General features: G+C 35.9%; 2 protein-coding genes and 1 non-coding gene across 6 annotated transcripts in view; 1 reads left to right on the top strand and 2 right to left on the bottom strand.

Annotated features, from left to right (window-relative positions):
• The first annotated feature begins 66 nt into the window (after positions 1–66).
• On the top strand, positions 67–18,705 carry LOC123876321 (RNA polymerase II-associated factor 1 homolog). Of its 2 annotated transcripts, XM_045922549.1 has the most exons (11): positions 67–242; positions 316–691; positions 1,180–1,469; positions 2,088–2,286; positions 2,498–2,680; positions 3,058–3,131; positions 3,433–3,612; positions 4,199–4,343; positions 4,655–4,807; positions 5,302–5,373; positions 18,695–18,705. In XM_045922549.1, the coding sequence occupies exons 1-10, from the start codon at positions 175–177 to the stop codon at positions 5,356–5,358; spliced, it is 1,725 nt and encodes a 574-aa protein (XP_045778505.1). In that variant the 5' UTR covers positions 67–174; the 3' UTR covers positions 5,359–5,373; positions 18,695–18,705. The 2 variants fall into 2 exon arrangements, with proteins under 2 accessions (XP_045778505.1, XP_045778504.1); XM_045922548.1 differs by lacking the exon at positions 18,695–18,705 and having other exon boundaries at positions 5,302–5,420.
• Positions 6,211–6,372, bottom strand: LOC123876566. Its single transcript, XR_006798378.1, has one exon. It is a non-coding gene; the product is annotated as a U1 spliceosomal RNA (small nuclear RNA).
• LOC123876320 (stromal interaction molecule homolog) overlaps positions 13,470–24,305 on the bottom strand; it is a 52,207-nt gene continuing 41,371 nt past the window's right edge. For 2 of the 3 annotated variants that reach the window (XM_045922546.1, XM_045922544.1), the window contains exons 10-14: positions 22,621–22,750; positions 21,994–22,056; positions 15,839–15,929; positions 15,237–15,413; positions 13,471–14,525 (exon numbers count right to left, since the gene is read on the bottom strand). In XM_045922546.1, the coding sequence (XP_045778502.1) occupies positions 14,147–14,525; positions 15,237–15,413; positions 15,839–15,929; positions 21,994–22,056; positions 22,621–22,750 (840 nt within the window). In that variant the 3' untranslated portion in view covers positions 13,471–14,146. Of the gene's footprint in view, positions 14,526–15,236; positions 15,414–15,838; positions 15,930–21,993; positions 22,057–22,620; positions 22,751–24,305 lie in introns of all 3 variants that reach the window. The other variant, XM_045922547.1, reaches the window with a different exon arrangement.

Raw genomic sequence — 24,305 nt, forward strand, 5'->3', positions numbered from 1 at the left:
TAAAACCAGTTAAAAAAAATTGCTGCTGTGCCTGCTGTACCACAGACCAATAACCAATTGCTGTACGAAAAATAAACATTTCTAATTTAATTTCCATATTTTATTTTAGAAAATAAATATGAAGCCTGATGTGTTCCATTAATGTGAATTAAAAATAAAGTGCCAACTTAAAACATGCCGCCGACAGTTCAAACAAATGAGCCCGAACGGGAGAAGCGTCCTCAGAGGACAGGCGAAAGACGGTAAGCTGAAGCTTAAAGATTTTTTTTTTACCTAAATTTAAGTTAAAAAGGCTCAATTAACATTATTTTTCAGGTCTGAACTAGTTACACGAGTGAAATATTGCAACACGTTACCTGATATACCATTTGACCTGAAGTTTATTACCTATCCTTTCCCATCTACACGATTCATACAGTACAATCCAACTTCTCTGGAGAAAAATTATCGGTATGAAGTATTGACTGAGCATGACTTAGGAGTGCATATAGACTTGATAAATCGGGACATATACCAAGGGGACGGTAACGCGATACTTGATCCGGCGGATGAGAAACTTTTGGAAGATGATGTGCTTACACCCCAAGATTCTAAGCGATCTCGTCATCATGCTAAAAGTGTATCTTGGTTGCGTCGTTCGGAGTATATATCCACTGAGCAGACTAGGTTTCAGCCGCAGTCTATGGAAAAGGTAAGCTTAGTTTAACCATGCTTAAAAGCACTAGATTTTATTTGCCACATCTTTATTTTGTTAACCTACAGAAACTGCACTTTTCATGATAATATAAAGACTGTTACACTGGGGGATAATGTAACTATTTATCAATGAAAGAATTTTCAGTATTGGATCATTAAATTGATCATAATAATCTAATTTATGTCCATATTAATGATATGTAAATGAGAAAATTTATTTGTCTGTTTAGATTGTTTGCAGTTATTCTTTTACTCAACCAGTGAACCTTCTTCTTGCCACATCACCACAGGAATTTTATAAGCTTAAATCTATGTAGATGTAGAATCTGATTGGTTTGCAAAACACATCTTCACCCATTTCCATTTTAATGGATACTGGGCGAGTAAATGGGGCAAAGCTGCAGCCCCACTTGTAAAGAGTTAACCTTTAACTCCAATCCTACTTTACAAAAAGTTGCTAAAATAAACCCTTAATATTTATAGGTTGAAGCCAAAGTCGGTTACAATGTCAAGAAAATATTCAGTGAGGAAACTCTATACATGGACAGAGACAGCCAAATTAAGGCTATTGAAAAGACCTTTGAGGATAACAAGATACCAATTGAGAAGCATTATAGTAAACCTGGGGTGACTCCAGTTGAAGTCATGTCAGTGTTCCCCGACTTTGATATGTGGAAGTATCCATGTGCCCAAGTCATTTTTGATTCAGACCCGGCCCCGTCAGATAAGAATATTGCTGGACAGATTGAAGCTATGTCACAGGCTATGATTAGGTAAGTAATATATAAAAAAAATTAAATGGTATAGTTGATTCAAATAAAACGGTTAGACTAGAATAGAATGAATTTTTTGTTCAAATAAACTTTTACAAGTACTTTTAAATAATTAAATGCATCTACCACTGGTTCAGAATGCCTTTTCTAACAAGAAGAAACAGTAAGAAACTTGGTGGTTGCTCTTTTCACACATATGATTTATAAATAATAATATGCCATGAATACAAGTAAATGCAATTTGGTTAATTGCAATTTATTATTAAATAAATACTAAGCATTCCATCTCAGCAGCTATCAAAACTATTTAGAACATAATTTTCACTCTAAAATGTAATGAATCTTCCTAAACTGATTAGATATTTGGTTTTAGTAAAAAATAAATGGTTTGCTACAAACTTTCCAATTTGGCCAGTTTTTGAAGAGTTTCAATTTGAATCTACTTTTTTGTGGAAATAAAATCATCATCATCATCATGTTCAAGCAGATCAACCCGTCGCTGGCCCACTACTGAGCATGGGTCTCCACTCAGAATGAGAAGGGTTAGGGTTGAAATAAAATATACCACTGAAAATTGAAACCAAACCAAACTTTCATAAATCTATTTCTTTCTTCCAGGGGTGTGATGGACGAAAGCGGAGAACAGTTTGTAGCATACTGCCTGCCCACTGAGGATACAATACAGAAGCGTCGTCGCGACATCGTAGAGGGTATTCCCTATATGGACGGCGATACGTATGAGTATAAGATGGCCAGGGAGTACAACTGGAACGTCAAAAGTAAAGCTTCTAAAGGCTACGAAGAGAACTACTTTTTGGTAAGCACCTTTTTGTTCATAATAATATAATGAAAAAACCGGCACAGTGGGAGTCAGCCGGCCAGTAGAGGTAACTGAAATCATAAACTTTTCCGGTTCACGGTCAATGGTTAAATTCAGTTTGGAAAATTAACCAGTTTCCGAACCTTGGTTGAAACCTAGTGGTGGTATTTTGTGTGTTGTTTAAAAATATATTCCTTATTCTCTTCAGGTGGTTCGAAATCACTGCATCTACTACAACGAGTTGGAAACCAGAGTCCGTCTGTCCAAGAGGAGAGCTAGAGCAGGCGTCGCGGCTCAGGGGCTCACCAGGCTAGTGGTTACCCACCGGCCACTGAGCGCGGCCGAACACCGCATGCTACGGCTTAGGGAGAAGCAGCTTGAACCACCACAGGTACTGGTTTTTCACTTACTGAATGCTTTCTGTCAGCAATGCTGAGTTGATAGAATTCTTGGGGTAGTTCTTAAATAGGAGGCTGCTTTCTTCCTTTTTACTTCTAAAAACCCAGCATTTAGAGCCATTTGAGCTATCTCAACGGTTCAGGAGCAGACTGAATTCCGAAAGGTCGGCGGTTCAAACCCCACCCGTTGCACTATTGTCGTACCTAGCACAAGCTTTTCGCTTACTTGGAGGGGAAAGAGGAATATTAGTCATGACTAATATTCTTTTTTCCCAAAAAAAAAGCTGCAGGTTAGGATTGCCCTGAGTAGGATTTAAAAAAAAAAAACATTATATTTATGGAAATTTTATATTTATGAAATGTTTCGCAGGAAGAGGATGAGGAAGAAGAAGACGAGGAAGAAGAAGAGGAAGAGAAACAGGAACAGAATGGAGAAAAGGAGAGGTGGGTTTGTCCACTTTCATACATTCTAATAGTATAATTCTTATGCAAGGATATCATATTATATATCAGCCAAATCTGTCCAGTAGTTTTTGCGTGAAAGAGTAACAAACATACACACATACACACAAACTTTCGCCTTTATAATATTAGATAGATAGATAGAACACTTTATTGCACACAAAAACACATGTAAAAGAACACAACGCAGAAAGAAAACACAGAAAGGCCTTATTGCTTAGAGCAATCTCTACCAGGCAACCTTTGATAGTGCGATTACTTATAATTAATCTTCGTTCCTTAGATCGCGTTCCCGTTCCAAATCAGGATCAAAGTCTCCCCAAGGATCGGAAAAGTCGAAAGGATCGCGCAGATCGAGGTCAAAGTCAAAGTCCAAGTCCAAATCAAGGAGTCGCTCGCGATCTGGCTCTGGATCCAGGAAATCCAGATCTCGTTCAGGTTCCGCACATTCTGGATCCGCGAGGTAAGTTCCTGTTTTTACTTAATACATTGAACAAATCGACCGCCCGTTGTGCCAGATCCTTTTTTTCCACGCACATGCAAACTGTGGAATCAACTCCCATCGGCGGTGTTCCCACCAGATTACAACATGGGGTTATTCAAGGGGTGGACCAACAAATTTCCTGAAAGGCCGGCAACACATCGGTGGTACCTCTGGTGCTGCAAATGTTCAATGGCGGCGGTAATCACTTAACATCAGGCGACCCGCCTGCTCGTTTGCTCCCTATTTTTTTAAATAAAAAAAATGCTACCTTCTGATTAAATTACTGTTTTTAAGTCTGAACGATTTTGTCCCATTGCATACAGATCTGAAATAATTTCGAAAGCATCAAAATACAAATAAATACACCTTAATGTTTCCTAGCAAAATTGCCTAAAACTGTGCTAAAATTGGGACCAAAATTGTTTCTATTATTTTCTCGCCTATTTACTTCTACTTTTTATCCTGAAAGTACCCCAAATATTTATTTTATAAAGTAGGTAACTTTCAAACAGCAAACTGAGGGTTAGTTTTTAAAGCCTTACAAATGTAATTTTTTAACTTTCAGATCCGGTTCAGGCCGGTCCCGGTCCGGCTCGGCGCGCTCCCGGTCCGGTTCGCGCTCGTCCCGCGCCAGTTCTAAGAGTAAGGGATCTCGCGCCAGTTCCGCCAGCGGAAGAGGATCTAGAGCGAGCTCTAAAGGAAGCAACAAGGTCATTTGCTCTTCTAATAGTACTTTCAGATCCGGTTCAAGAAGGTTTCGGTCCGGTTTGCGCAATCTGTCCTTATGTCGTCGACATTCTATCTACGAAACGTTTCGCGTCATCATTCCTCATACGCATGGTTAAGGTTTGGAATACTCTTCCGCGATCTGTGTTTCCAATCAATTACAATCCAGATATCTTTAAAACAAGAGTGAATAGGCATCTTCTAGATAAACGCTTCCCATCTTAGGCCACATTATAACTTTCCATCAGCGCTTGCCTATAATGAATTTAAAAAAAACTTATTCATTAATCCCTAGGGCTCCAAGCCATCATCGGCAGCCAGTTCCCGCGCGTCGTCGCGTGCTAGCCGGCGGTCGTCGCGCGCGACGTCGCGTGCCTCGTCCAAGGGCTCGCGGTCTGGAAGCGGCTCCGCGCGCTCGCGAAGCCGCTCCAAGAGTGGATCAAGACAAGTATGGCGACATTTTCATTTCTATTCATATCCGAAATAGGGCTGCTGTTGTCTGTCTGCTAGCTTTTCACTTCCCAACAGTTTAACCGATTTTGATGAAGTTTGGTACAGAGTTAGCTTACATCCCGGGCACGGACATAGGCTACTTTTATCCCGGAAAAACAAAGAGTTCCCACGGGATTCTTAAAAGTTTATCCGATTTATATAAAATTTGGTACAGGGGTAATTTGCGTCCCGGAAATTGAAATGGCAACTTTTTATCCTGGAAAAGCTAAGTTACCATGGGATTTTTATAAAACCTAAATCCACGCGGACGAAGTCGCGGGCATCACCTAGTTAATTATATTATTGAGAAATTGAGAATAATTAATTATTGATTTCATACGTCATATTATATTGTATGACATAAATGTAATACGTTTCTTTCCAAGGGACTTCCACACGAATCACGCACTTGACCAGTATTTTGAATTTAATTTGAATTGTCTCTTACAGGGCTCCCGCAGCGGGTCCGCATCCAGTGCGTCATCAAAGCACAGCGGCTCTGATTAATATTATAGAAATAATGTAACATGTTATGACATGAATAAAACGAAATACTTTGTATAAATAATAAAACATTCTTTTATTTAGTAGTTTCGATAACTGCAATGTGTCGTTACTAGATGGCATATGGAATGGATGGCAAATACATTTATCTCCAGCACTAGCAGCAAGTGAACCGTTGCCTACCGGTCTAAGAAGCTCCGGGCGCGATTCCCAGGCAGACGCAACAGGTTCGAATCCTGCCGCAATTTTTGATATGCATAAAAATTATTTAGAAACCTTGAAGTGTAGGTATACAATAAACGATCATAAAAACCATCGTCCAAAAAATAGCAATTTTTTTTTGTAATGTAAGCACAAAACGGTTTTCGGATTTTCCCTATGCTTGTGCTATAAGACCTACCTACTTTAAAGTTCAAAGATGATTCTGGGTGAACGGGAAGTCAACTTCTTTTGAGGTAGGGAACCCTAAAAATTATAAATCGGTTAAAATAATATTATCTTCTTGAAGGACTCTACTTCAAAGTTCAAAGATGATTCTGGATGAACGGGAAGACAACTTTTTTTGAGGTAGGGAACCCTAAAAATTATAAATCGGTTAAAATAATATTATCTTCTTGAATGACTCTACTTCAAAGTTCAAAGATGATTCTGGGTGAACGGGAAGACTACTTCTTTTGAGGTAGGGAACCCTAAAAATTTTAAATCGGTTAAAATAATATTATCTTCTTGAAGGACTACCACCTACCCGTTTTAGTTGAGAATAGGAAGAAGCAAGCATACCAGGATTACTAGGTAGGCAAACGGGTAAGTTTAGCGCAAGTACTTTGGTACTATTATTCAATTCAATTAATTCTGGGGGGACGGCGCGTACGCAGTCCCCACTACCAAAAATTACGCGTCCGAGTTATCCACATTAGGGATAATCGCAGAGGTCAACCCAGCCGCAGTGCAATGGAAGGGCCTCGCTCTGGGGGAACCGCCTTCTTGATCACGGTGTCCCCTACGCCAGGTAAGTATGACTTTACTGCCGATGCCCAGGGTCGACATTGCCATCGCGAGAATCTTCAAAACGCGATGTCTTTATGCGCCTGATGCGAAGAGCGACATCTAGTGATCTAGTGGCAGACTAAAACACTAAAGTACGAAACACGTGTGCTCGAACCTGCCCGCGCTGGTCTGTGCCTGCAAGCCACAAGTGCATAGTAGTTTTATAAAGCTACGGTAGATGGCAGTGTATTTACTTATAAAATAATTTTGTCATATTTAAAAAAAAACATTTTGAAATTTTATTATTTTGTTATTAAGGTGGAAGCGCGCGAAATTCAAATTTAATTTGGTTTTTCGCAATTTGTAAACTAATACGACAACGCATGGCATGGCATTTTAATTACGACAATGGCAGTATCATCCTCACAAGTTTATATAAAAATCTTTACTTCAAAGGGTCCAGTTTAAGAAATTAGCTCTAGTATCGACTTATTTGTGAGAATTCGCGGGCAGACCCCGTCTCATGCCCCATAGAAATACACATTTTGTGAAAATTTCAACTCTTACCTATTACGGTTCACGGGATACAGCCCGCTGGCAGACAGACGGGCGGACAGTGGAGACTTAACTTAATAGAGATGGTAGGTATCCTTTGCGTACGGAACCCTTAAATGAGTTCGGTGCGGACGGCTATCATCCGCATCGTTCGGATTTATAAGTGTGGATTGAGTTCCATTTTGGAAATAATAAACCATAAATATTTTTAGAACGATTTATTAACTTTTTATAACAACTTTTTCTTTATCACGATTTGTCTTTTGTTACACAACTGTCAGATCTGGGGTTCGCTTTACAGATTTCACATTAAAAACTGATTTAATACATCCAAACGTTACTTAATATAACTTATAAGGCTGCCGTGCTAGCTGTAGCTACTATATTCACAGAAAGACCAAGTCATTCGCACGAGAGCTTTTTTAACGTCCGTTAAAAAAGCGTTCAAATAGAACAAATGCATTCCCAAGTATCTGTTCAAACATCAACGCTTTTTTAACGCGCACTTTGCATTTTCAGCGCAACGCTGTGTTTTAACGCAACGCTTTTTTAATGCCCGTGCGATTTTGGGACTGTTGGACCCATGTATTTTTATTCTTATTATTAGGCTTTACACTAACACGGTTGAATTGACAAGCGTCTCATGTCTTAGAGCATCTTTGCGTCTGATTTTTGACACTATCCTTATGACAAAAACAGTCTTTAGGAACACCAAGTCTCAAAATACGTGTCGTTATTCGGCCACAACTGCTGAAAAACATTATTATTATTATGAATACTTATACAAAAGAATATTCGCGGTTAGCGCAATGATAATAATCTTTATATTCTTATAATAACCAGCCAAGTGCGAGTCGGACTCGCGCACCGAGGGTTCCGTACTCGAGTATTCTTTCGACATTTTGCACGATAAATCAAAAACTTTTATGCATAAAAATAAATAAAATTCTGTTTTAGAATGTACAGGTAAAGCCCTTTCATATGATACCCCACTTGGTATAGTTATCTTACTTTGAACACATTTAAGGTTTTGAGTTTTAGCGCAAAAAAAAAATAGGTACTGTGAATATACATATTACTCTGTAGTTAGTACGGCAGATGGACAACCTACACTTTTACCGACCACGCAAAAAAACGGATTTTATATGATCGGTAATAATTAATGTGGTTCAAACACTCAATACAATTCGTGACTATTGTCTAAAATACTGCGGACATATTTGCAGTTTTGTGACATTGAATCTTAAAAACTAACAATTTCATAGTGAAAATTAACTATGAGGCTGTATACACATTACTGCGTTAGGCTGATTTTCCACTAGAGACGTGCTATGCTACGTTGCTATGAAGGTGTGTTATATCCATCAATCATTTCCATTGCTTCACATTGCTTAGCATTGGAGGAAGCAAAATTAACTAACATAAAACTTGGTGAAAATGTCATCAATCATCAATTAGAAAGCAGCTGTGCACCCTGCCTTGTCTAGCCTCATGTCAAATATTTATAAAATTTTTGCAAAAATACTTCTAAACAGAATCAGAAAAACTTTAGACGAACACCAACCACTAGAGCAGGCCAGGTTTAGGGAACGATTCTCTACCATTGACCATATTCTGGTTGTGACAACTGATAGAGATAGCAAATGAATATGGCTGAAAGCTCTACATTTGTTTAGACGATACGAAAGCATTTGACAAGATTCATCACAGCACACAATATGTCAACCTCATCAAAAGCATTCATTCCAAATGCCGTGCAAAAACCAGATAAGAAATAGATGGTCCTGAGTTTGCCATAAGAAGAGGCGTAAGACAAGGTGATCCAGCCAAAAAATTGTACGGCAATCCTCAAAGCTATTTTCAAGAGTCGTAGAGTGGGAAAAAATGGACTGAAGATAGACGGTGAATACTTGACTCACCTACGCTTCGCAGAAGAAATCATAGTGTTTGCAGATAATGCGTAGGATTTCGGCTGTGTGGTGGAAGAATTGGCACGGGAGATCAAAAAAGCTGGCCTATCTTCGAATGCAAAAACAAAAATCGGGTGTGAAAATATAGAGTACGTGAAAATTTACGTGTACTTAGTCAGTCTCTTTCGCAAACAAGGAAATAAATAGGAGAATTTCCATGGCATGGAGCAAATACTGAAGCTTTAAAGAAGTTATGACAAGATGGATGTGAAAATAAAAAAGAAGTTATACAAAGTTGCAATAATGCACAGCGAACACGTGATTTGGCGACTTTCAGACAGGATTCAAGCCAATCAATCCTTGCAAATCCGAACATGAACTAAACGAATAGAGAGCGTCTTCCCTACAACTTCGTCAACACCGCCGATCACCGCGGGGAGCTCAGACCAAACACCTTCAAGTTTCTCCGAAAACTAGTAAAACATATAAAACCTTTGTGTGAACATACAATATACGATATCTAATATCAAAAGAAAGGATATTAAATTAGAATATTCACTCAAAACAATGGCCTGGCACATACTGGGACTGGGGGAAACAAGCAAAGCCGACGAGTTTTCCTCCTTCTCCTTTCTTGCAGGTGACATTACTTGAAAAAGAAAAAGAAATTCATTAATTTGATTGAATTACCGTTGTTCCAACTTAGAGATAGTCAACCTCACCTCTGTCCTTTAGTACGCTCAATTGCTCACTGACAGTGAATTTGAAGTTTTCGTGAGGGACTGCAAGAGCAAAAGGAAGAAACTTAAAAGTGGTCTACCACAAGGGCCAGTTCTGGCCCCAACACTTTTTAATATTAGTTACATCCACCACCAACCGGTTACAACAGCGATAAAGTTTATATACGTTGATGGTATTCAAATTCAAAATGGTTTTATTCAATTAAACTTTTACAAGTGCTTTTGAATCGTGAAAAAAATCTACCACTGGTTCGGAATGCCGTTCCCACCGAGAAGAACCAGCAAGAAACTCGAAGTATCGCACTGAAAGCACAAAATAAGGCTTTCGAAACTGGAGAGGATAGATATATCTTTAACATTCAAAGAACACCTTCACAAATTAGGCCTGAAGATCGAGTCTCTTTAAGACACGAACTTTAAGGTGAGTCCCTTTGGGCTTCAATAAAATTCCCACCACCTACAACAGAAATGTGTACGCTTAGGATTGGTGGAAACAGATTCAACGAAGCTATGAATATACTTTTATTGTACACCACAATTTTATACAGAGCTCTATTTTTTATATGGAGAGATTATACTAAGAGCCAGCGCGTGCAAAACCTCTGTTATTTTATAAAAGCTTAAAGTGTCTCTGCGTATTGTCCCCAACACAGGGAGGGACAATCAGCCACTATGAAGTTAGCATTAGTAGAAACAGACACATAATTTCGGTCACAAATAACTTAGCTTCCGTCTCCTCACAGCATAACTGCATAGCATATCTCTGGTGGTAAAATCAGTCTTATGGTGTTGCAACGCGATCTGACCATCGACCAATCGGAGCGCGCCCTGAGGGGAAAACAGACGCTATGGGCGACCATACCCAAGATTTGTTTTTGCAAAGGTATGTGTTCACATCAGCGCGTGAAACCTAGATTGACTTTGATTAACGAACCAATCGCTAGGCAGTACAAATACCCCTGCGACTCACTTTCTACCACCCGATACATCGATAAATCACCCACTGCGCAGGTTCAAGGTCAAATTTCTTCTTTCCTAATGCTGAGCGTAATGTGTTTACATTACAATACCAAGTAAGTATATAATTATATTGAATTGGGCTATTTTTTAACTAAAATCGAGCTGTATGGCGCAACCAAGCACAATTTTGTACTCGCATAAATTAATTACAACTAAGGTGCTACTTTAATTGGTGTTTAAGTACTGTAAATACAATATTGTAAAAGTTCCAGTCTTCGAAATCTTAGTTTATACTGCGGTTTTAAGTAAAACATTTAAATAACATAAGTGCAAGAAAATGTATTGAATACGAATTGGTTTATTGCATTTAAGTAACTATAATTTACCAGGGGCGGAACTAGCATTTAAATTGGGAGGGGGGTAATTTTACATATTAACTAAAAATATCTACACACACAAAATAGGGAGTCAAGTCTTCGCAATCCAAAAAATTATAATATGTACTACTATAAAAGTGTTAGTGCCATAGTATAAACTAAGATTCAATTTAGAATACTTTTTGGTGTTTATTTCACTTTATGGAGGACATTATTTGTGTAAGTACAATATAAAAACATGCAGTGATGGCAACAAGTCATGAAATCAACAATTTTCTTCGTCAAATCGTAGAAAAGCAAACTTGAGCCATCCACGATTCAGTCTGATGATTCATTTAGCACCAAATTTTCTTAAAATTAATCTATGTCATTACATCTACAGGGCAATTATATCGCTATCATACTACAAAACATAGGGAATGATGCGATACGGGTAATATATATTTTTATTACATTTCATACAATGAATGCAAGTTTTGCAATAGTCAAAATACATATATATATATATAATATACAAAAACCACAACCGATTTGTTTTTGCCCGAATAACTAAATAGGTAAGTACCATTTTAAGTATTGAATTAACATGGTTATTATGTAAAAAAGATTTGTTTTTATTGTATGAAATATTTTTTCTAATTTTTGCTAAGATTTCCTTTAAGGACATTTTTTCGCTAGACTTATCTTACTTTACTATAGGATGTTTTATAGATATACTTCCTAACATTATTGATAATATTGCTTTTTTATATTATTACTTTATTAATACGATTGGGCTCAGTTATGCCAAAAATGTACCAAGCCACATTGAATTATTTCGAAAAAATCAATTTTTGAACTTATCTTGTGATTGCTCATGGTTCAACTAAATGTAATTGTCGTAAACGCCAGTTTGCGCACTTTGGTTTAGAGCATTCGTATATTTAAGTTGCTTCAATTATTATGTATTTCATGATTTTCCAAGTTTCTTGACAACTTATAGGTTGGTATATTTTGGCATAACTGGGTTGAATTTTTATTGTATTAACATTGTCATTATATTATTCTGACAGAGCTGTAGCCTAAGTTCTAAGAAATAAAGTTTTCGATACCAATCTAGCATTTTGGAAAGTAAATTTTAACTTACCTCGAATTTTAAAATTCAAGGTAAAATATACCCACACGATTTTTTTTCTGGCTACGGCCCTGTACTATTTTTCCTTTCAAGGTTTGACATTGAATAATATGTGAGCCTGCCACTTGCCTTATTGTTTAAATAATATTTATTAATTACTCTATGCACCTATTATTAATTATAAAATATCATATCTGTCAAAATTATGTATTCATAAAAAGCACAAAATAAATAATTAACTCAATGAAACATTCCAAAAACCTATGCAAGAGATACATATAAACAATTGACATGATTTCTACATTTTAAATACATATTATTATTAAAACCTTCGAGTTTATTTCTAATCACAACATGGGAATCCATTTAGCTATACAGAGTGTTTTTTAACTGGGATTAAATTGCTCTCAAAGAAAAAAAAGTTTAATGGTTTCTAAAACAGTATCTTTGTATCTCCTATGGTTTTGGATTTCCTCAAACTGTCCCAGTTAAAATAAACACCCTGTAAGTATATCAAATATAATACAAATAAAAAAAATGGGTTCGAAATCGAAATTAAAATTAGAGATTTATAAGAGATTTACATCATAAACTTAAAATAAAATTTCAATCGGTGCATTTGTATAGCTAACACCATAAAAGCAAACGTGCAAAATAAATTAAATAACTAAATAATATCATCTTACAGGGGAAAAGCTACACCCATTCACTCAACTCATTGAACGAACTAAGAATTGTTATTTTAATAAGTATCTGACGTAATGTAAGAGAATCCAGACTATTTTACAAAATCAGTAAAGACAATCACGCTTAATTAATCCCTAACGGCAGAAATTAATAAACTACCTATCTGTAATTTGACGATAAGTTACTTAGCAACTTTGTTATTAATAGGCTATTTGACTAATTTTTGGAAATCTTTTAAACCTGTACTTTAATACATGGAGGTTGCTTAGGTTCACATTGTGCAAACATCTGTGAACTTGATTACTAGCGTGTGACGTCACACGCGCCATTACAGAAATGTCGTTTTTGGGGCGGTTTTCAAAACTTAACTTTCTGATTTTAATTCTTAATAGTAGATCTTCCGAAAAATATCAACGTGGTGTGCTTATTATGTAATTCATACTTATATTATAAATGCGAAAGTGCGTCTGTCTGTCTGTGTCTGTCTATCTATCTCCTACCTTTTCACGGCCCAACAGTGTAACTGATTCTGACGAAATTTGGTACAGGGTTAGTTTATATCCCGGGGACGGACATAGGCTACTTTTATCTCGAAAAATCAAAGAGTTCCCGCGGGATTCCTAAAGGCCGATCCACTTAACCAATTTGTGTGAAATTTGGTACCGAAATAGGTTGCGTCCCTGTAATCGAAATAGGCAACTTTTTATCCCCGAAAATCAAACAGTTCCCATGGGATCTATAAAAATCTAAATCCAAGCGGACGAAGTCGCGGGCATTCTCTAGTAAAGAATAATTTAAAACGATTTCCAAAAATATTTATATAAATATAAATTAGCCAAATAGCCTATTAATAACAACATTGCTAAGTAACCTATCAACAGATTATAGATAGGATTGGTTATTAATTTCGGTTGTAATTGAATATTTGAAACCCTAAATGTCGAATAATAAATACATGTATTTAAAATCGGAATCTCGGAGAGTACCTATTAGGTATACCGTTTCACCGATGACAGTTGACGTAAAGGTTAAGGAAATCAACATCGGTCACACTCTCGCAACCCTCAGTATAACATATTGTCGCAAATAAAATGCCATAAGTCTACTTTGTCGTATTAGTTTACAAATTGCGAAAAACCAAATAGAATTTCGCGGGCAGACCTGTCGCATCCACCTTAACGCTAAAGTGTTTCGACTGTCAAATACTATCAACGTAAACGTAAAATCTTATATTGAGGGTACTGTATTTTATTGGTGTAGCCCATTGTCTTATACTGAAGGTACGGTATTTTATTACTTTTAGAAAGCGTTAGGTTGCGCTTACTGCACTTTCTTAAAATAAACTAATATAAAATCGGAATCTCAGATAATAAATACGCATATTCAATATCCTTACATTTGACACATGGGATATCTATTGGGAACTAGTAAATCGCAACAATACGGTACTTTGGACGATTGTCACGCTGGGGTTTTAGCCTTTTTCCCGAAGGGTAGATGTAGACGCCGCTTCCTCGGTTTGGGAATACCTTCATCATCCATTAGGGAGGAATCCGTGGATTCTTCTTCTGGGGGAGTATTGCTAGAAGGGGATTCAGAATTCTCGTTACCTTCTGCTACAGGTTTCTGTCTTGTGAATGGTTGCTTTTGTTGCGGTTTTGGGTCGTCCGGGTTGTATGGGACTATGTCGGTGCTCCGGGATCGCTGTATTTGGCCGGAGGACACAGGTCGTCTGGGTGGGGGTAGCGGTGCCCCGCTAATGCTTCGCATGGAAGCGCGCAGTTGAGGTTGGGATTGCGAGTGAACTGCACGTGTTAGGTCTTCCCCTGTCCAGTTCACGCTGGAACAAAAATTTTGAAACGTTAAAGAATCTGAAGATTTTTTATTCAAACAAATACAAATGGTTTTGGATCGCCCTTCCTACAGAATCAGCAAGAAACTCAGCAGTTACTCTTTTCAAAAAAAATTAAAAATACATTTTGGACACGAAATCCATGATACTTCAATTTCTCGTTTGATATTCTTATGTCCAGAAACACTAACATTTGATGATTCTCGAGTCTAACTTGCTCAATAATTTTTATTGAAGTTGACAAGGTATTCAGTTCGCTCTCATTGCAGTGTGATATCTTTTACGTTTTTCAGTAGAAAATTCCGAAAAAGAAGAGACTAATTCGAGCATGTGGAAGTAGCCCAAAAATCAGTTACGAATTTCGACGTAATGACAACATACGAAAAAAAATCCGTTAAGTGCGAGTTACACTCGCACACGAATAAACTGTTCTGTACCATCTTACAAGAAATAACACTTTAATTTTTTTAATTTTTATGGCAGCCATTTTGAAAATTTTAGTACCTATTTGTTGTTATAGTGGCAACAGAAATACACATTCTGTGAAAATTTCAAGTCTCTACCTAATACGGTTCATGAGATACAGCCCGCTGACAGTCGGACGGACGGACGGACAGTGCAGTTTTAGTAAGAGTTCCGTCGGCACCCTTCGGGCACAGAATAACAGCTAATAAAAAGCTTTTAAAAATGAATACATACTTGTCTCCTCCCAATATAAAGTGTACGGGATCACGCCGCCTGTCGTCTATGGGACTCTTCCTGACATCATTGTATGAGCCTCTCAATCGCTCTTCAGCGATTCGCTTATCGTTCAACCTTCTCTCTTCTGGCCCTTTCTCCCGCGCCTCTTGAGCTAAGCGCTCTTCTAGTTGCAATCTGTAAGGTTTGGAAGGACATTTTACACAGATATTTTTTTTTTTGAAATTGACACATTTTTTGAAATTGACATATGCATAAAGACGATATATTTATGAGGTCGATATCACTCGCTTTAACAGCGAAGGAAAACATCGCAAGGAAACGCACATGCCTGAAAGTTCTCCATAATATTTTCAAATACGTTTGAAGCCAATCCGCACCTGACCAGCACAGTGAACTATGGCCGAAGCTTTCCTCATTCTGGGCGGAGAAACGTCTTCAATAGGTCAATGGCCCGCGACGATGGGTTGAGAAGATAATGATGATGAATGGGATTTATAACATTGCTAAAAATGTAAGATGACGCGAGAACAATTTCCAGGGTTAGTTAACGTCGAAAATCTAAAGTAATTTTTAAGGTTTTTTAAAAGTGAAATCCTTACCTAGCCTCAGCGAGTCTGAGGTCTAACGGATAGTGTGGTGCATCAGCCTCGCTCCCCGACGAGTCTTCCCGCCATCCGAAGTTATCTGTCACTGTCAATTTTATAACATTAATATAATCCAAAAACAGAATTAGGCTCAAGGCATATAAGGCGTCGCTTTGCTTTGCCTCAGCGTCAAATTGCCTCATACTAAGGACAGTCACAAACAGTGCCTCGAGTGTGGCTAAATTTTAATGAATAAAAAGCAAACAGACCCTAGATCAAAGCGTATTATTTTTAGATGCTTTGGTTCGTATACTAGCAGGTATACTGTTTCATTGAGACGGTTAGAGCGCGGGTTGTAGGAAGGAGACAGTTGACATAAAAATCAAGGAGTTCAACGTCGCTATCTCTTTTCCGCAATCCGCAACCTAACCTAAGAGCCGTCTCAGTCAAACCGTACACACATACCGAGACAAACTTTGAGACAACACTGCAAAACTTATACGAAAACGCGTCCAAAGTGAACGCGGCCTTAGAATATTTTTAAGACAAACACAGACACACATACAAACGTTTTCCCGATATTTTTGGAATATCCGTTTCATAAGAATGAGTTTATTTTGTTACGTGGTTAGATTAACGTATTCAATTATTAGTTGTTACACTAGCTTATCAGGTGTTATACTTTTAAAATATTTTAACCTCGAAGTTGTAACATAAATTTTTTGGCACACATCACAATAATATCTACATATTTAAAACATGCAAATATTCAGACTAATCTCTCATCACTAGTTTCTAACACATTCAAAATTTTCCATCAAACTAGGATTAGGATTAACTTTACGGTAGACAATTTCTTAGTATCATTAACCTTTATGCACCAGTATTAAAAGCATGTATGAAAGTTATCCCCCTTATACATTCAAAGCGCCCTAAAAACCTTTTATATAGTAAATATATCTTACCTTAAAGTGCAGCCATTTCAATGCAACTAAATAGGGAAAAATCTTGCAATACTAAAAGCCGAAAGGGGCAAAAAATAAAAAAAATCACAATCGTCAAAAGCTTTCAAACGTGCAAATATCTGATCAAATTCTGTGAAGTGTTTGGATCAAAAAATATTGCAGCAGAGTCTGATACGTCTTTTTTAAAATATTAATTGCAAAGTGTATTGGATTTCATGTCGGTTATGTACGAGTACTTTGAAATCAAATTACACACTACACAAAAAAAAATTACACTTAGAAATCAAAATGAAAAAAGCTCATAATATCTCTGCCTCTTTTTCATTTTGTTACACGCAATTTTGTATATTATAAAGTGGAAATATTCAGTTTACTTTGACATATTTTAGAAAAGACAGGTCACTGCGCTTAAACTCTGCCGCAATGTGCCTCGAGTCTTACTCGGAAGTATTTTTATTCGAAGGAAGTATTTTATCGGATGGAATAATGAAGGGTTAAGAAAAGTGTAAATAATGGTGTCGAATCTGATGTTTTTCTCTAAGCTAAATTTAGAGTATCTACGTCTTTTTCTTTCTAATATTGCTAAAAAAGGACGAAAAATTAATTTAAATTAAAGGCTCAAAATTTTAGTGCTAATCTACAAATTTAAACACTACAAAAGCACCTAAAGTCACGAGGTTTGGCAGTTCTAGATTAAAAATTGTTCTGTCCTTTTCTTATTAAATTTGTAAGAAAAAGATGCATACACTATACACTCTAAAATTTAGTTTTTATCAGAATCGGTACCATTGGTTAAAGTTAATGTAGGTACATAAAAGGCATGTTAGCATATAATCTTGTGCTCAACAGGATTTGATAAAAAAATAAACCAGCCAAGTGCGAGTCAGACTTGCGTACCGATGGCTCCGTACTTGGCATTTTCATCGACATTTTGCATAATAAAAAGAAACTATTACGTACGTATATATAACAGATAAATAAAAATCCGTTTTAGAATGAGATTTGATTTTAAAAATAATAGGATTAGTGCTTGTAATTTTTACGCGGCGTTGAAGTGAAACTTCTTTGACGTTGTGGCGGGTATTACGATTAAATTAAAAATAAATAAGTCATGTTGTAATTTAGTAGTTTAGGAAGAGTCGTATAAAATAAAGCTTTTAATTTATGGTACTAATTACTAGGTACAGTCAGCAGCAAAGCATAGGTTTGCATCCGTACATAGTCGCTTGTACTGGCGGGTGCAAACGTAGCTTTGTTGATGACTGTACTATAAAAACCACGACAAAATATGGCGAACTCAAAACAGCTGTTCTGTTTGGTGGCCATTTTAAATGCGGAATATTCACGTTATTTCTTTATATTGTAAGCTACTTTGACTTTGAAAACCTGACAGCCTAAAGAGAAAAATAATGAAAATATGAAAAAGTACAACTGTGCAGATAGATTACAATGACGGCAAGCCAACAGCAAAATTGCAGTTTAGATGTAGTTTTATTGCAGTTAAGTTCATAACTGCAGCGAGACTGCTAACCGATTGCGCAGTTGGCATCCACGCGCGTACAACTCCAATCTTCAAAACTGCAATCTTGCAATTATGCATTGCAGTACAAATACACATACCATAAGATGTTTTTTTTTTCTATATTATGTTGCAATAGCAGCGGATGAGGCGAGATAGAAAATCATGCACAAGGATCAAGAAGAAAAATAAAACCCACCACCAAATAATGATAACATACAAAAATATAGTAAATAAAGGAATAATTCATACATGCTTTTTGACTACATGACATAAATTCACGTACAAAAATCTTATAATAGATAAGCCTGAAAGCTTTCTCCGGATTGTGATGGTACATCGACATCTAAGACAAATCATTTATTCATACAAATGACACATACAAAGAATAATATTATAGTCTACGGTAACACAATAAATATTATAATCTACGTTTGCTATGGTAATAAATGTTTGAATTATGCCACAATTTGTCTATATAGTCTAGCATTATACTTAGAACTATTGATTTTAGCTCATCGCATATTTTGACTAACTATGTTTTATACACTCTCCAAACAAAACTAATGGCAGGAAATATTGCACATCGAACTTTAGAAAGAGATTTCTGATTCGTAGAGCTTCGTCTCTGTCACTCATACCTGTGTGACGTTTCGTCGGTCTCAACGACAGAGATAACGTTCTATGAAACTGTTATCTCTTTCTAAAGTTCGATTTGCAATATTTCCTGCCGGTTACTATGTTGCTTTTCCTTTCATAATGCGCCTTGTGGAAAAAGATGGCACTATAGTAAAGCCAACGAGACGAGATAAAATACGTAAACAAACTAACCATCACTAAGTTACACGCGAAAGCGAGCGTTTATTATCTCTGCCCTTATCTCTCGTACGCAATAATGTTGTCAGTTTGTATTTTCATTTTTTACTTTGGATTTAGGCTAGTCAATTTAGTTTAGAAAATGTGTATAACAAAATTAGTCGCATTGAGACGATTTTCTCACAAATTATAATAATATGTCTTTATATATTTCTATTTAGTAATTCATCAAAATTTGGCAATGGTTTAATTTATAAATACAATAAACGTTTAACAATGTAATACTACTGATATCTATACAACTAATATTATGTTCTAGAAGCAAAAACATTACTTGAAAAAATGGTATGAGTAATGGATGCTGACTATAAAAACAAGCATAAACATACAATCATATAAACGAAGGAACTCGAACTTTGTTTCATTATCACAAAGGTAATAAAAATCTTATATACGTCTATCTTAGATCTGAATATAGATTTATCTGAAACTACATTATCACATTTTTAGTCGATTTATCAAAATTTTGAGCCTCCAATCCGTTCCGTTCCTAGTAAATTAAAGCTAAAAAAAGTTCGTGATATCAAATTTTTCAATCAAAAATAAATTATTTAGTTTTTTTTATTTGTTTTGTATTTTTTTTATATATAAATTATGTTATTTTCAAATTCTTAAACAGCTATAAAAACTTAAATAGCTACCGTTATCGTAATAAGTAAGTTAGTTCAATAAAATATTAAGTTTTGAAAGATTGTTATCATTATCATCTCAAATTTATAATTACAGATTCAATAAAAAATCTAATATTTTAGTGCAAAAGTCGTATAAAATTTAAGTACTAACTTTAAGTTTTTCTATCCAACCTAAACTTATCCATTTCACAAGTGTAAATTAAAAATTTATAACACCCCCGACAAGTGAAGGTTACAGTAACTAGGAAAGAGCTGACAACTTTCAAACAGCTGACCGATTTTCTTGAATTATAGCTAAGAACACTCTCGATTAAGCCACCTTTCAAACAAAAAAAACTAAATTAAAATCGGTTCATTAGTTTAGGAGCTACGTTGCCACAGACAGATACACAGATACACATGTCAAGCTTATAACATTCTTCTTTTTGGGTCGGGGGTTAAAAAGGGAGGCTTATTTATTAGTTGGTTAGTTTAGTTTCGCCAATTTAGTTAAAGTTCAAACAACATTTTTTGAATATTCTAAGAATGCAGAGTATATCGAGTTCCATTTTAAAATAATTTAAATTACTACATGTTTAAAATAAACTACATAAATGCAAGACGTTCTACATTATATATTTTTAGGTAAGTAATAAAATTGTATACTTACTAAGATTTTATAATAACTATTAATATTATGAGATTAAATATCTAGAACATATGTCTGAAATTATGTTTATTGAGTATGTTTTTTAATTCAAACAACACACACTATGATTTGAAATTCTGTTTATATAGAACGTTTTGCATAAAAGCGTCAAGCTTGCGTAAGATGGTCGTTCAAAGACTTTTGTACATATCTAAGCGTAAAATCACACTAACAACATAATTCTGCAAAACTTGTCGTAAGTATCAGAAAGTGACAGGTAATTTTAAAAACTACAGGTAAAACAGAGATAGATGCCATACATTGGCCCATAGCGTTCATTTTCTCAAGCTACATAAATTAATTAAGCTGAATATTAGATTCAGCTTAATTAATTTATAAGCATGTAATTTACGTTTCAAAGAAATTGTTATTTTCTAGTAGTCATTTTGAATGTTGTTTTCAACTACGAATAAAGCACTGGGCATATAAAACACTGGATGCACAACTTGCAATTATTTTTAAAAACTAACTTTATGTCATTTAGTGTATTTTAAGTTGTAACTACATAATAATTATATATATAGCAAATGTTATATAAATAACAATTAAAATACAAGTTTCAAAAAATAGTTTTTTTTTTAAATTTATTCTTAGATCGAATTATTTTCAATGTCTTTTTTTGTTCACAAACCAACTTATTGTACGACAATACTTGTTAAAGCAAAACCTGTTCATCTAATGGGTTTTACAATCTTACGCATGCAATTTAAAAAAAAAAAGCTACAGAAATCATAACTACATTAAAACATTATAGAGACTATACAGTTAGGGTAAACTGTAGTACGTTGTAGGTGACAGTCACTACCTTAAATCGGTCAAGTCCGAATCGAACTCACACACGAAGGTTTCGTATCATCGTACAAAAAATAGCATATTTTTTGAATTTTTATGTCGGCCATTTTAAATATTTGTTGTTATAGTGGTAATATAAATACATATGCTATAAAAATTTCAACTTTCTACCTATTATGGTTCACGAGATATAGCCCGTTGACAGACGGACAGACGAACGGTGGATGGACAGCGGAGGCTTTTTTTTACAGACTAGTGCTTGGCTGCAATCAGACCTGCTAGCAAGTGATGATGCAGCCTAAGATGGAGCGCGCTTGGCTAGAAATTGCCTATTCGCTCTTGACTTCAAGGTACCCATATTAAAAGTAGAAGGGAAAACTGATGCCGGAAGGGCGTTCTATAACCTAGCGGTTCGGATTAGAAACGAGGAAGCAACTCCCTTCGTACGTGTTCTAGGCTTAGTGATAGGGTCCTGCTATGGACCATAAAAATATGTTGCTCTCGTTACAGCAATGCAATCAATATCAATATAGGTCCCAAAGCTGCAATATCGGTTCTGAACTGTACGTTTGCTATGCTGTGGTATTAAGCAGAGATCCAAGTATTGTCATACAAATTTTTCATATGCTTTACAATGACTATAGTATGATAGTGTAGTTATTCGGTGTGTTCATGTGAGGCCGCCTCGTCGGTCTTACCTGAGCCGCAAAGGGAAGTGTCGTCACCCACGCTCAGGTCGTCCTGCGAACTGCTCATGCGCACTGGAAACAACAAAATATACATTTGTATCATCATCATCTCCTCCCAGTGTCTATTTATTTGTTTTCTTCCTAGCGTTAAGATTGTCTGGAAGAGATCGCTATTTAGCGATAAGATCGCCTTTTTGTAGCTACATTTTAAGTTTTCTTTTTTGTACTCTGTCATTTGTTTTGTGGTGCAATGAAGTATATACATACATACATACATCATGATCAACCTATTGCCAGCCGTCTCCTCTCAGAACGAAAAGGGTTTGGCCATAGTCTACCACGCTGGTCAAGTGCGGATTGGCAGACTTCAGAGAAGATTAGAACACTCAGGCATGCACGTTTTCTCACGATGTTTTCCTTCACCGTTAAAGCAAGTGATTCACGCGGACGAAGCCTAAATAGCTCAACGGTTAAAAGAGGACTGAAATCCGAATGGTCGGCGGTTCAAATCCCAGCCGTTGCACTATTGTCGTACCCACTCCTAGCACAAGCTTTACGCTTAGTAGGAGGGGAAAGGGGAATATTAGTCATGACTAACATAAGTCGCGGGCAAAGGATATAAAAATGTGAACCAACCTCTACTACCCGCGGCCTGTCGTCCGTTGGCAGTCCTGTACAGGGTGCTCTCTAGGAACTGTAGCCCGTTGTTGTTGATTATGTTGAAGCCGCACAGGCGCTCTATTTGTTTCCACCGGTGCATGCGCTCCTATAAACAGAATTACACCATATTATAGTCGTAGGATCATCCGGGCCAAGATTACAGTTCTTTTTATCTGGCATGTATACTATTAAAACTAAGGCCATTTCACAAAAGTCAACACAAGTATCCGACCCGACTTTATTATTTGAAGGAACTAGCCGGAAACACAACCATGTGTAAGAACCCACTCATGGAACATCGTATCCGAAACGAAGTTTGACGGCTAGAGTAAAGAAAGCTCTTCTAGCAACTTCTCATACTGTCTAACCAAAAGTTAAAACAAGCCACCACTGGGTCATTAAACACGATTTATTCGACCTGGTGCTATCTTGCAAACCTTCCCTGCCAGATAATTTTGACAATAACCAAATGATCACTACAAGATATGTAGTGTTCAGAATCGAATATTTGCATTGCCTTGTGTATGTAGGGCTTTATAAACTCACATTCATTCACTAAAATATTCTACGACACACAATATTTAATCGTTGTTTGGCTTAACATAAAACAGCTAAATTGTAAATATTTGTTTATTTCATGAATCCATTTTAGTTATAATTCTTGCTATTTCCGGTTACATTATTTAGATTTATTAACAATGTATATACCAAACAATTTTGGCCATACAGGAACACCTTGAGGTACACCATGATCATTTAAAAAAAAAAATTAATTTAATTGTTTAATTTAAACTTCATTTTTATTTTTCTTTTTAAAACTTTATTTTAATAAGTAACCTCCTCTCAATTCAATATAACAGCTTCTAAGAAAATATGTTTTGATTTACTTTTTAAAATGCATTATTTAAATCATATTAAGCAGAACAATTGAAATCCTTTTACATAAGAATCAATCTTTTCCTCTTTGAAACAATGCTAAGTGATTGATTATTATTTTATTAATAAAGTTTATTGATCATTATTAGAATATTGTTCACTGTCCCAAAAGGTTATTATTTATCAAACAGATGTATTTTGATATTACTTGGCAGTACCAAGTAATTTAGAGTTTCTTTGTGTCTTTCATATGGGTTTTCTATTATATTTATTTGTTCTACTGTGATTGTGTGATTCATGGACAATTAATTAATTCATAATATGAATTCTATCTTCATGCACCCAATGACGATATTTTGTCTCATTATTTCTCTCATAAAGGCCGAATTCTATCCTGACAAGACGATCGGCAGTAATTCAGCCTTATAAAAGAAAAATGGAACAATTCGCAGGAGTGGCTAATTCTTCCCTTTTTTCGTGTATTTCCACTTTCCTATAAAGCTTGCGGATTCCTTATACATAGTTATTGTTTTTAAATTCTTCATGCACGACTTTATTAATTTTTTAGGTCTTTTATTTTAAGGAAAACAAATAATCTCATATAACATCTATAACACTCTTACCCACATAGATTCCGAAAAGCTCTTTTGTTCGTTGCATAGAAGAAACGTGACTTTATTAGGACTAGTAAATAATAATAATTACATTTACTCAGTTTATAGAAAAGAATACAAGCCTAATGTTATCAGATAATTTACATGTAGTAATAATTAAAATACCATTAA

Source organism: Maniola jurtina, chromosome 21 (assembly GCF_905333055.1).
Source record: "Maniola jurtina chromosome 21, ilManJurt1.1, whole genome shotgun sequence".
NCBI classification, from domain to species: domain Eukaryota; kingdom Metazoa; phylum Arthropoda; class Insecta; order Lepidoptera; family Nymphalidae; genus Maniola; species Maniola jurtina.